General features: G+C 45.8%; 1 protein-coding gene across 2 annotated transcripts in view; it reads right to left on the bottom strand.

The window, feature by feature from the left end:
- LOC126473603 (RNA-binding protein 34) overlaps positions 1-14083 on the bottom strand; it is an 89350-nt gene that overhangs the window by 49754 nt on the left and 25513 nt on the right. For both annotated transcript variants that reach the window (XM_050100765.1, XM_050100766.1), the window contains exon 2: positions 7281-7470. In XM_050100765.1, the coding sequence (XP_049956722.1) occupies positions 7281-7465 (185 nt within the window). In that variant the 5' untranslated portion in view covers positions 7466-7470. The remainder of the gene's footprint in view (positions 1-7280; positions 7471-14083) is intronic.

A 14083-nucleotide genomic window follows, 5' to 3' on the forward strand; every position in this document is an offset into this window, starting at 1 on the left:
ATATCTCAAATGGTTCAAGATATCAAAACACGGTTTCCTGAATATACAATGAGGCAGATATGTTGTATGATAAATATGTGAAGCTTTTTTATTCACTGAATTATGGAAGTAACTTGTCCATAGCAGTGAAAGGTCAGCAGCTCAGGATGCATTCAAACGTCCCTAAAAATATAGGAAAATCCAAGCAGCACGACATGTATACATGCCCACAGCAGTGATAGGGTTAAACAAGAGGCAGACACACTACAATGAAAATAATCTATTTGCCAGAAATTTAAAATTTTCATGACAATCAGTCATTTGAACTTTGAAAGTTTCTGCAGAGGGACTTACTATTATTTCACTCATGAGAAGTCACAGCATCATACTTACATTTTTTTCGTGAACAGCAGCAACAAAACTTAATAAACTTATTGCAGTTTGTGGGACTTGATTAAATTTAGTAAGTATTGCTTGGTTGGTGTGCAAATCTGATTTCACCATGAGTGAAACACTAACTAACTTTCACTGCCCCCCCCCCTTTTTTTTGGGGGGTGGGGGGGGGGGGGTTACAGCTGAGTGTGTTCAAACTCTCAGACTACATTCATTCAAACTGCTGATCTCATAAATTGAATGGGGATGAAGGGGATGAGGTGGGGTGGGGTAGCAAGCTTTCACACTCTTGAACTTAACTGGCTGGTTGGTTGGAATTAAAGTGACCAAACTGCAAGGTCATCAGTGCCTTCATCCTATATGTGTCGAAGTAGGAATAAACCTCAAAGGAAGGAAACAAAAGCTAAATCCAAGGAAGCCGAATTGTGAACAAGATGAAATAACACAGAGATAAAAACAAGAAGTAGGAGAGTAGTGGGAGGGAGTAAGACGGGTGAGCTGGTCTGTCTAGAATGCAGTTTGAGGCCCCAGTGGCAGATGGGGAGATGCACCTTCTTCATCCAATCAGCATTACCTTGTCCTATGTTACACCAACAAAATTAGTAACACAAACAAGATGATAATACCTTAGGGGAGAGAAAACATTGAAAGATGGCAATTATACAAGAATAAAAAGGTGGGAAGAGTAGGAGTCAGGTCGGACCACCAAGCACGGGCCACCATGGGTCCCCTCGGCCAGAGCAAGTGAGGGCTGCCACTCCAAACGCTCAGGCAATCAATGAGGCCAACGTGCCCCATCTCACAGGGAGAAGTACAAACCATCTTCATGGGTGAAATGTAAAAGCAGGTCGGCTGCTTTGGCATCATCCGCTGGCACCAGAGGTAGCGTGTCTGGAAGGTTAAGAGATCACTGCAAAGCAGCCAAATTTGGGCAGTCGAGTAGGATGTGGGCCATAGACAGGCACTACATCGCCAGTATGGTGGGTCCTTGTGTCGGAGAATGTGGCTGTGAATCAGCCAACTGTGGCCAATGTGTAGCCAACAAAGAACAGTGGATTCCCTGCAAGAAGTGTGTGTTTGGGGAGTCCATGGCAGACCGTTCCAAGATCCAGACTTCCAAAAACTGATGGTGTAGAGCTGACCGAAGGTCCAGTTATGGGACTTGCATTTCCCAAAAAACCGGTATCCTGGTAGCCAACTTTTCCAAGTGGTCAGCTTGTTCATTCCTTGCGATCTCAACATGTCCAGGGCTCCAAACAATGACGACCGGCCGTCTAACTTGATGGAGGTCAGAAGGAAGAGCCTGGATAGTCATGACTAATGGGTGACAAGGGTGGGACTGGTCTACAGCCTGAAGGCTGCTCAGGGAGTCACTGCAGAACAGAAGCATCTTGCTGAAGCAAGAACGGGCATGGCTAAGGGCTCATTGATGGCCAATTCAGCAGACACTGTGTCCATTCAGCAAGGAGCATAGTTCGTTGCACCTTGCACTTCTGTATTCAAAACTGGTTCGTCCATTGACTGCTGAATCACCAGCAGTATGTCAATTCTGATCCTGGAAATGTGTTGAGGACAGCCGGTAACAGGCAGTGAACCACCATGGAGTCAAATTAATCTTTCAGTTCAAAGGATAAAATGACACAGATACGAGGTGATACATGCCCACTGAGGCAGATATGAAGTCAGGGTACATGCCATGAGGGTGTGCGTGAGTGCTCCCCAACAAAATGAGACTGTGGGGGAGTTGGAGTCCAGAGCAGAGACACTGCAGTTGTGAGCCCAGTTCCGGGTCCCTGTTATGGGAGATGGATCTCCCTACTAGGAAAAAGGACATGATAGTTTGGATGCTTAGGGGAGCTGTGAACGTATATAGCAGAACTGAGTAGCTGTTGCTGGCATCTGATCCGTAGTGGAGCAACCCCAGTCTCCACGAGCAGCCTGTTCACAGGGCTAGTTCGAAAGACTCCTGTTGCAATGTGATGTATCTGGTCCAGTGACCACAACGCCAAGGGTGATGCCGAACCATATGCCAGACTCCCATAATCAAGAAGGGACAGAATCACAGCTCTGTAAAGCTGGAGACAGGTAGTGCAGACTGCACCACCGCTGGTGTTATCGAGGTAGTGAAGTATATTAAGATGTACAAAGCACTTTCACTTAAGTTGGTGAAGATGGGAAAGCCACATCACATGGGCATCGAAGATCAGACTCAAAAAGGGACAAGTCTCCACCACATTGAGGAGCTGGTAGTCGAGGTCGACAGAAGTGGATGACATGATTCTTGGTGGCTGAAAACAAAGTAGTGGGTGAGGGCTCATGACTGCACATTTCGAATAGTGCTCTGCAGTCTGTTCAGCCAAAATCTGCAGCAATAGTAAAAAAGACCATCGGCAAACAAGGAGGTTGATGCTGAAGATCCGACACCTGCTGCTAGATCACTGATGGCTTCTAGAAAGAGAGGGACACTCAATACAAAGCCCTGCAGTGTCCATTCCCTCGGTTCCCTTAGATATGGGGGGCACTGTGGGAAGCAATAACTTTAACCCAGAATGTACAGTGCACAATAAGTTCTGCATAAAATTCAAAGGTGGGCCCTGGAAACATCATTCATGTAAGGTGGTAGGGAGTAGGTGGTATTGTCATATGATGTCTTAAGCCTTTTGTAGGTCAAAGAAGACAGCAATAAGGTGTTGATGTTGGTTAAAAGCTGTCTGGATGTTGGACACCAGGCAAACCAAATTATCAGCAATGGAATGGTCTTGGCAAAAACTGCCCTGGGATGTAGCCAGAAGGCCCCAAGACTCAAGGAGCCAACACAGCCACCGGCTCGCCATGCATTTGAGCAACTTACAGACAACATTTGAGAGACTAATTGGGCAATAGCTGTACATTTCTAAGGATGCTTACCCAATTTCAGGACAGGGACAATGATGCTTTCTGGCCACTAGTAACTCACTCTAGCTCGAGATGGTAAGGAGAATCCAATGATGTGTTTGAGCATTTTGTTACAAATGCAGTCTGGTCCTGGGGCTGTATCAGTGCAAAGGGCTAGGGCACTGAAGAATTCCCACACAGTGAACAGTGCATTGTAGGGCTCCAGATGAAGTGTAGTGAAAGGTAAGTGTATTCGCTCCACATTCTCTTTAAGGACAGAAAAAGTAAGTTCCTAGATGCAGAGGCTGGAGCATAATGGAGAGCAAAATTTTCGCCAACAGTGTCTGGGTTAGTGAAGACAGTACCATTCAATGAAATACCGGGTACACCTGCAGTGGCCTGGTACTCAAAGAGGCATTTGATCTTCGCCCAAACCTGTGAAGCACGAATGTGTAGTCCAATGGTTCAAAGGTACCATTCCCAGCATTCTTGCTTGCATATTTTTTGTTAGGTGGTGGACCCTGGCATGAAGCCGTTTAAAGGCAATAAGGTGCTGCATCAATGGACGCCATTTATAGCATTGGAGAGCCCACTTGAAGTCACTAATGGCCTCAGTGATTTCTTAAGTCCACCAAGGTACTATCTTCCAAAGTGGGGATCCCGAAGAACACGGGATCGCCAAGTCTGCTGTCAATAGAATGGCTGCAGTTGCACATGTAGCGGGGAGATAAGAACGGTAGAGGACAAAACATCCCAGTTGGCACTGTTGAGAGCCCCTCTGGATGGGCACCCAGTAGTGATGCTGACAGAGGGACAGAAAGATTGGAAGTGATCACTACCACACAGGTCATCTTACACCCTCCAGTGGATGGATGGGGAAGACGTGGGCTGGAAACTGCAAAAGCAATGGCCAAGTGCCATGTGCCACAATTAAGAGTGATGAGGCCACCAGTATTCCACGAACAGAGGTCGACTTCTGCCAGTAAGTTTTTGATGTCATTGTCAGTTATCGCAGTTACACCCCAAAAAGGGTTATGTCACTGAAGTTGCCCAGGATAGGACAGGCAGGAGGAGCTAAGAAATCATTTCAGACAGTACATCGGAAAGGAGATACATGACTGTCACCATTTTTGAATTTATTTCAGGAGCTTGAAGATGACCCAAAGTTTGAAACTGGCTGATCACACATTTAGGCTGCGGACCCCCACAAAAACAAAAAGAAGGAGCACATGTTCGCTGTGTACAGAGTCCATAAGATATGTGCAAACTGCACCCGATGTGATTCTTAAAATATCCCCCGTCACTATGAAGGGCAGGTGTAAACAATGCTGGAGACCAAGTTTCCTGACAGACAATGCAGAAAGCAAGGGAGGAGCTTAAGAGATGTCATAGCTCTGCTACGTGCTGGAAAAACTGCTATAATTCCAATGGAGAGGTGAGGGCATGAAGGGATCAAGGAGGCAGGTTACACCTCAGGATGTCACCTGGTGCCACCAGTTGAGAGCTTATGACATCAACACACACAGGTTGATAGACACTGTGTGGTGCAATCTGGAGCCATGGGGAATGTTGCCTCAGCCACGGAAGTGGAACACATAGGATCTGGCCATCATCTCCTTTGCCTTTTAAGATTTGTTTTATCTTTCTTCTCCTTAGGGGGTTCAGATGACTGGGAGGGCTTCCCAGATTTAGTTTCAGAGGCTGGAATCCTGTTACAGCCCGGCAGAAACGCTGCAGGGGAGTGTCCTGAGGACCCCTTCCTGGCGTGAGAAGCCAGACTAGAGTGATGCATCTGCAGCTGGAGGATTGGGACTGACATCCCTGGTGGGTGGGGAGTCGTTGCTCCCAAAGTAGATGTGGGGGAAGCAGCAGGAGGAGGAGGAGAGGCCCCAACCATCATGTGTGCACACATTGTCAAACAGCCCTGAGGGCCCGCTGTTGGATGACTTTTTCTTAGGCTTGGTATGTTAGTCTGTCCAGAATCTTATACTACTCTCTCTCTCTCTCTCTCTCTCTCTCTCTCTCTCTCTCTCTCTCTCTCTCTCTCTCTCTCTGAAAGACAGTGGAGTCTGATGAGCAAGGAGAATGGTGCTCTCCACAGTTGACGCAGATGATGGACGGAATAGAAGGAACATTCATGTGCAACTGTGTTCCACAATCCTTATAACCTGGGCTGGTGTCGTAATGCAAAGACATGTGCCTGAATTTCTTACATTTGAAGCACCGTATACAAGGGGATCATACAGTTTCACATCACATTGGTACACCATCACCTTGATCTTTTCAGGGAACATGACACCATCAGAGGCCAACATAAAGGTCCCAGTAGTAATCCTCTTGTCCTTTGGCCTCCTATGTACTGACTGACTAAGTGTACAGCCTGTCACTCCAGCCTGTCAGACTGCAAGATGTGGTCATGGTGGGAAAAGATGACTTGACTCATACTAATTACCGGGAGTGATAGTCACAGGATTGTTACCCAGTATGTCACAAGTCAGCAAGATCCATGACTGGGCAGGAGACGAAGTTTTAATCAAAACTGGAAACAAGTTTCATTTTGGAGAAGGCTGAAACTTTCTCAAACTTGTCCTCCGTATTCTGTACAATGAATAAAGGCTTGGTGGCCAAAAAAGAATCCTCAACTACCCCTGTACAAACCAGGAATTAAGGACAGTATTTCTTTGCTTGTCATTTTGCCCTACATTCCTCCCACAGCATAGCTAGGAAGGAAACATTTAGGTGATGTATCACTCAGCACTGAATAAGTTCTTTCCTTCTGAAGAGACTGTTGAGGCTGTATGACCACCAGTGGGGGAAGAGGCTGTTGAGACAGACCAGTGGGGGAAAGCTTCATCCACTTCATATGCAAGTCACCTGCCATAGTGCCACCTACTCCGAATGGGGGCTTTTCCCATGGATACCACCCAGCCTCAGCAACAAATACCTGGCCAGTGATCCATTGCTAGGAGTCCCTGTGCCCAAGTTATGATGGGCACATACTCCTCAGCACACAAGTGGAGAGTTCAACTCTGGCACCAACAGCGCAATCACTGTGTGGTCAGAGGACTACCACTGTGCAGGTACTTTATGACCAACCCCCTCCCACCCCCAGCCCCCCCCGACCCCCCCCCCCCCCACACACACACACGTTATGGCTACCGTGCTGGGTTTTGGACTATTACCTTATTATAAAGAAAGGCAGCTAAACTGAAAAGACACAAAGGTATAATACACATTGGGTGACCTTACCTGCACAATCCACACTTCTGACAATTTGGAAAAGTGGTGGCAGGTCAAACCAAACAATGGGAGCCATGTACTTATTAATGAAAAGATATAGAGAGCACCAGAAGTGAAATTGAAAACTAGAGTCCTAAATCATGCACCACATCAAAGGGGTTCTGTACCAGGAAGATCATCTGACGGATAGGCAAAGGAGGAAAGAAATTTAAGTATAGGCTTGCAGCACAGGAAGGGAAGTAGCACTGCACAGGCTGGCGCCCCCATGGTAGCCAAGCACATCTCCACAAAAGGGTTGTGAGCCTCCCAGGGGAGGAGAGTGGGGGGTTAACTTTATCCAGGGATACCTTTAACAACTTTAGAAGAAGAAAAATCTTTCAATAATAAATCTACTTGTTTAAAAAGTGTGTTAGGTCATAAATTTCACAGGTAGGTATTGAATTGCACTGAAAACAGAAATAAACCTAGTAATATTACACAATGAACAACATTAATCTAGCAGAATCTTCTAATTAGGAAATAACAGAAATAACTTATGGCTAGCAGACTGAAACACACAATTAGAATGTCTTTTGCTAGAAAAAGTGGAAAGAGTTCTGTTAAATCAGACATGCTCAAGTCTCCCTTGATTCTCAGTTCAGGACATAGAAGAACAAGATTAGATTGATTTTTAAGTCCTCTCATCCCAAGTTTGATATCACTCTTGATTTCAAATGAGTGTTTGGAAAAGGGTAAGGGTAAGTAAGGGTAAGGGTAAGGGTAAGGGTAAGACAAAATACATCATACATACATACCTGTGTACTTTTGACTTTATTTTAATATTTTCATAGCTGGATGTTTTGCTTTTGTTTTGTGATGTTTTCTCAGTTAATGGAAACTGCTGTTGTTTTATAATTTTCTTTTGAAAAATAATCTTTTTATTTCTATTTTCTTTTATTCCAGAAATTAGACTTGATAAACTGCCAACTTCATAAGCCATGTTACCTGTAAATTTTAATCAAATATAGAACTGTTATCAGGTCTCATTACCTAACAGCACTGAAAACAGGCAATTTAAATTTGAACAAAAAAATGCAAATTACGATTAAATCGAACACGTACAGTATCGATACTGACACGGCACAGCAAGCATAAATCTCTGCACCAGCAGTTTACAGATCTAATTTTGCTTTGTTTTGTTTTGTTTTAGGACACAAAAACAGCTAGGATCATAAGTGTATGTCAGAACCGCAGAACACAAAGACAAAAAAGGAGTTAAAAATGGTTACACATTAGCTCAATCGAAAGACAGCTAAAAACATGGACTCTGAGAAAGGTCCACAAAATACACCTTAGAGACAATGGAGGTCCTGAACTAAAGATTAAATGTCCTTCACCATATTGCTACAAGGGATAAAGAGTAAAACGTGGCCAACAGCAAGCACAACATTTGCTAAAATGCCTGATAGCTCAGGCAGCAAACATAAATTAGAACGTAGGTGGTTAAAAAAAGGGCATTCCGTGAGGAAATATCAAACCGTTAAATGTTGAGGACAATAAGCACAAAGTGGTGATGGATCAAAACTTAACAAATGGCGATGGTTAAAAAGACAGTGCCCAATATACAACCCAGCTAAAATGATCTCATAAGGGCAAGAGAGATGAGAGGTGGTCAGCCAAGCCGCTGGGAAAGGTTTAATTCCCTAGAGCTTGTTCCCATGATGGGAAGGCCAATGGTGACACCACCTGCTGACAGACAGCAACACAGACATCATTGGGAGGGATGTAAGAACTAGCGGACCGAGGCATGAGGACTGCAGCCTTGGCAGCAGCGTCAGCAACCTCGTTTCTTGTCAGACCAACGTGACCAGGGATCCACAAACGTAACAGTGGCTCCATCAAGAGTGAGCAAGTGCAACCTTTCCTGGACCTGATGAACTATAGGATGGGCGGTGTACAGCACACAGAAGTTTTGACGGGCATTGAGAGAGTCTGAGCAGATGATGCAATTGAAAATCCTGTGTCACTAACTGTATTGCATGGCCTGAATACAGGACGAAGAGCTCCGCTGTAAATACTGAGCGGTGTTTCAGAAGATGGTACCGAAAAGCATGTGTGCCAACAATGAAAGCACACCCGACAAAACGGTTAGCCATCAGTGTACACAACGGTACTAGCACAAAGTTCCATGCGAAGTCAAGAAACTTACAGTGATAGAGAGAGTCTGGAGTAGAGTCCTTAGGAAGCTAGTGAAGTCAAAGATGAAGAAGGGCTGGAGCACAAAGCCAAGGTGGTGAAGGGTTTACACCGATTGGGTAAGAGTGGCAGGTAGTGTGAAGTCAAGCCACTAGAGCAACAGCCAAAAGTGAAGTCCAGGAGGTAACAGAGAAGAGGGATGCGCCCCATACTGGCAATCAAAGGAGTCATCGAAGGAGGAACAGGAGGAGTGGCCACGCATTGCAGCATGCGTATCTGCCGAGGAGAAAATTATAGCAGTATGACTGCGGTAGTTTGACAGCTTCTACATAGAGACTCTCAACCAGGCTGGTGTAAAATGCACCAGTGGCCAATCGGATTCCACGATGATCGATTGTGTTTAGCGTAAGATGGATGGACATGTAGATGGGTAACCAAAACTCCAACAGTATAGATCCCAACAGACAAGGGACTGGTATGAACGGAGGAAGGTGGTCCGATCCACTCCCCAGGAAGTACTGCTGAGGACACGTATGGCATTCAGAGACCGAGTACAACAGGTGGCTATGTAAGACGTGGGAGGACAAAGAAAGTTTCCTATCGAGCATGAGCCCTAGGAATTTCATAGTTGCAATGAACGAAAGAGCCGCAAGCCCAAGATGTAAATACAGTGGCAGAAACCAAATTCATACAAATGGTTATGTCATTGGGAGAGCAAAAGCTGCTGCCTATGCTCCACAAGTAAAGACAATCGAGACAACACTGAAAATGCCACTCAAAGAGACAAGTCCGTGGCAAACTGCAATAGACGGCGAAATCATTAACGAAAAGGGAGCCTGAGATGTCCAGTGGGAGACGGGCAATAATGGGTTGGTTGGTTGGGGTTTAAGGGACCAAACAGCAAGGTCGTCGTCCCTTGATTCAAAGGCAGTCCATTCAGACGGATTTACATCTCAGGAGAGTCATAACGATAAAAGTTAAAAGGCTAAAAAACATAAAAGTGCAGTTGTGTTGTCAATGATGAAAACAAAAGGGGGCGAGTCATCAAGTGGACAACCCCAAAGCTATGTTAGATGCAGGAAATGTCCCACCTCTGATGCAGTACAGTCCGCCCTGACAGCTGAGTGGTCAGAGCGGCGGTCTGTCACGCCAAGGGGTCCGGGTTCGATTCCGAGCTGGGCCGGGGATATTCCCCGCTCATAGACTGAGTGTTGGTTGGTTGGTTGAAAGAGAGAGAAGGGACAAACTACGAGGTCATCGGTCCCTTGCTCCTAATAAAAAAATGCCATAAGGGTGAGAATAAAACAGACGAAATATATAACACAAAACGGAAAGAAAGGGAAAGCCACAAGAATGAAGGGAAGGCAACGAATACTAAAAGAAACAAAAGAGGACAATAAAACAAGAGAGAGACACTAGAAACAGAAGGGAGTAAAGCATGAAAGATTACAGTGGATGGCCAACCATGGAAATAAATGCGAAAGCCAGCCACTCTGCAACACATTGAAACCTCCACCCTAAAAGCACTAGGGTGGAGGACACAGAGGGACAAAGGACATGCACTAAAACCTACACAGAAGTATAAAACCCACTCTCACGGATAAAATGTAAAACTAAAGCAGCTGTGGAGGCATTGTCGCCCAACACCAAAGGCAGGGTGCTGGGAAAGTTAAAAGTCTGTCGCAGGGCGGCTAAAAGTGGACAGTCCAGGAAGAGGTGGACCACTGTCATTTGGGAGCCACAGTGATACTGAGGTGCGTCCTCGCGACATAGTAGGTAACAATAGGTTAGCCACGTATGGCTAATGTGGAGCCAGCAGAGGACAACTGATTCCTTAATGACACGCAGTTTGTTGTGTGTGCTGTTATGCCATTCAGTCTCCCAAAGCTGAAAAACCCAGTAGTGTAAGAAAGAACGCAGGTCAACTTCGGATATGCCTATCTACAGAAGCGGTTCCGCGTCGCCTGTTTGGCCAGCCTGTCGGCAAGTTCGTTACCAGGGATTCCGACATGTCCTGGGATCCACACAAACACCATGGAGCAGCAGGACTGTTCCAGGGCATAGTTATGGTTGTTGTTGTGGTCTTAAGTCCTGAGACTGGTTTGATGCAGCTCTCCATGCTACTCTATCCTGTGCAAGCTTCTTGATCTCCCAGTATCTACTGCAACCTACATCCTTCTGAATCTGTTTAGCGTATTCATCTCGTGGTCTGCCTCTACGATTTTTACTCTCCACGCTGCCCTCCAATACTAAATTGGTGATCCCTTGATGATGCCTCAGAACATGTCCTACCAACCGATCCCTTCTTCTAGTTAAGTTGTGCCACAAACTTCTCTTCTCCCCAATCCTATTCAATACCTCCTCATTAGTTATATGATCAACCCATCTAATCTTCAGCATTCTTCTGTAGCACCACATTTCGAAAGCTTCTATTCTCTTCTTGTCCAAATTAGTTATCGTCCATGTTTCACTTCCATACATGGCTACACTCCAAACAAATACTTTCAGAAACGACTTCCTGACACTTAAATCAATACTCGATGTTAACGAATTTCTCTTCTTAAGAAACGCTTCCCTTACCATTGCCAATCTACATTTTATATCCTCTCAGCTTCAACCATCATCAGTTATTTTGCTCCCCAAATAGCAAAATTCCTTTACTACTTTAAGTGTCTCATTTCCTAATCTAATTCCCTCAGCATCACCCGACTTAATTCAACTACATTCCATTATCCTCGTTTTGCTTTTGTTAATGTTCATCTTATATCCTCTTTTCAAGACACTGTCCATTCCGTGCAACTGCTCTTCCAAGTCCTTTGCTGTTTCTGACAGAATTACAATGTCATCAGCGAACCTCAAAGTTTTTATTGCTTCTCCATGGATTTTAATACCTACTCCGAATTTTTCTTTTGTTTCCTTCACTGCTTGCTCAATATACAGATTGAATAGCATCCGGGACAGGCTACAACCCTGTCTCACTCCCTTCCCAACCACTGCTTCCCTTTCATGTCCCTCGACTCTCATAACTGCCATCTGGTTTCTATACAAATTGTAAATAGCCTTTCGCTCCCTGTATTTTACCCCTGCCACCTTCGGAATTTGAAAGAGAGTATTCCAGTCAACACTGTCAAAAGCTTTCTCTAAGTCTACAAATGCTAGAAACGTAGGTTTGCCTTTCCTTAATCTAGCTTCTAAGGTAAGTCGTAGGGTCAGTATTGCCTCACGTGTTCCAATATTTCTACGGAATCCAAACTGATCTTCCCCGAGGTCAGCTTCTACCAGTTTTTCCATTCGTCTGTAGAGAATACGCGTTAGTATTTTGCAGCCGTGACTTATTAAACTGATAGTTCGGTAATTGTCACATCTGTCAGCACCTGCTTTCTTTGGGATCGGAATTATTATTCTTCTTGAAGTCTGAGGGTATTTCACCTGTCTCATACATCTTGCTCACCAGATGGTAGAGTTTTGTCACGACTGGCTCTCCCAAGGCCGTCAGTAGTTCTAATGGAATGTTGTCTACTCCCGGGGCCTTGTTTTGACTCAAGTCTTTCAGTGCTCTGTCAAACTCTTCACGCAGTATCATATCTCCCATTTCATCTTCATCTACTATCCTCTTCCATTTCCATAATATTGTCCTCAAGTACATTGCCCTTGTATAGGCCCTCTATATACTCTCTCCACCTTTCTGCTTTCCCTTCTTTGCTTAGAACTGGGTTTCCATCTGAGCTCTTGATATTCATACAAGTGGTTCTCTTTTCTCCAACGGTCTCTTTAATTTTCTTGTAGGCAGTATCTAGGCAGGCATAGATGGACTCCTGAATGGACACTACCAGAGGATGGCGAGGGTAGTACTGATCGATAGCTTGTAGGGTACTCAATGAGTCAGTACACAGGAGAAACGACTCGCCAGGGCATGAGCGGATGTACTCAACAGCACGAGATATGGCCGCCAGCTCTGCAGTGAAAACATTGCAGCAAACTGGCAAGGAGTGCTGCTCAACATGTCCTCCATGAACATATGCGAAGCCTACATGACCATCAGCCATTGAGCTGTTGATGTAAACCACTTTAGTGTCCTGGAACACGTCAAGAATAGCGAGGAAGCAACAGGGGAGAGTGGCGCGGTTAATGTAGTCCTTAGGGCCATGCAGAAGGTCCAGACGAAGCTGCGACCAAGGTGTACACCATGGAGACGTACATGAACAGACCACAAATAGAGGTGGTAAAGGGAAGGACTCCAGTTCGGAGAGAAGGGACCGCACGCAAACCACAATCCTTAACCCCAATCTGGGCCGCCGATGCGGGAGATGGACTGCCGCGGGTGGGAAAAGGAGACGGTAATTCAGATGCTCAGGGGAACTATGAATGTGTGCTGTGTAACTGGCAAGCAGTTGTGCACGTCTCATCTGCAGTGGAGGGACACCAGCCTCCACCAGTATGCCGGTCACCGGACTCGTCTTAAAAGCTACTGTCGCTAATCGAACCCCACAGTGGTGCACAGGATCGAGTAAATGCAATGCTGAAGGCGCTGTCGAACCATAAACCACACTCCCATAGTCCATTCAGGATTGGACAAGGGCTCTGTAGAGCTGCAGCAGCGTATAGAGATCTGCACCCCAATTGGTGTTGCTCAAGCAACAGAGGGCACAGAGGGCATTGAGGTGCTGCCAGCACTTCTGCTTAAGCTGGCGAAGATGAGGGAGCCAAGTCAAACAGGTGTCGAAAACCAGTCCTACGAATTGATATGCTTCCACTACAGTGGGTGGATGATCATTAAGATAAAGTGTGGGTTCCGGATGAACAGTACGATGCCGACAGAAGTGCATGACATGACTTTGCGGCTGAAAACTGGAAGCCGTGGGCTAGAGCCCATGACTGCGCCTTGTGGATGGCTCCCTGGAGGCGCCGCTCAGCAACAGTACTGGAGCAGCAGTACGCAATGCAGAAGTCATCTGCATAGAAGGTGAGACGGAGGGCCCTACAGCCGCTGCTAGACCATTAATGGACACTAAAAATAGAGACACGCTCAATACAGAGCCCTGCAGGACTCCATTCTCCTGGATATGGATGGGACTATGGGAGTCACCAACTTGTACACGGAAAGTACAGAGGGACAGGGAGTTTTGGATAAAAATCTGGAGTGGTTCCCAGAGACCCAACACATACAATGTGGCAAGGATACGACATCACCAAGTGATGTCGTATGCTTTATGTTAGTCAAAAGAGACGGCAATCAAGTGCTGCTGTCTGTAAAAGGCTGTTCGGATGGCAGACTCAATGGACACAAGATTTTCAGTGGTAGAGCAACCCTGGCAGAAGATGCCCTGACACGGAGCCAGCAAGCCACCGGATTCCAGGGCCCAACCCAACTGCCGACATACCATACGTCCCAGCAGCTTACAAAGAACGTTGTTGAGACTGA

The sequence above is a fragment of the Schistocerca serialis genome, chromosome 4, assembly GCF_023864345.2.
Source record: "Schistocerca serialis cubense isolate TAMUIC-IGC-003099 chromosome 4, iqSchSeri2.2, whole genome shotgun sequence".
Classification (NCBI taxonomy): domain Eukaryota; kingdom Metazoa; phylum Arthropoda; class Insecta; order Orthoptera; family Acrididae; genus Schistocerca; species Schistocerca serialis.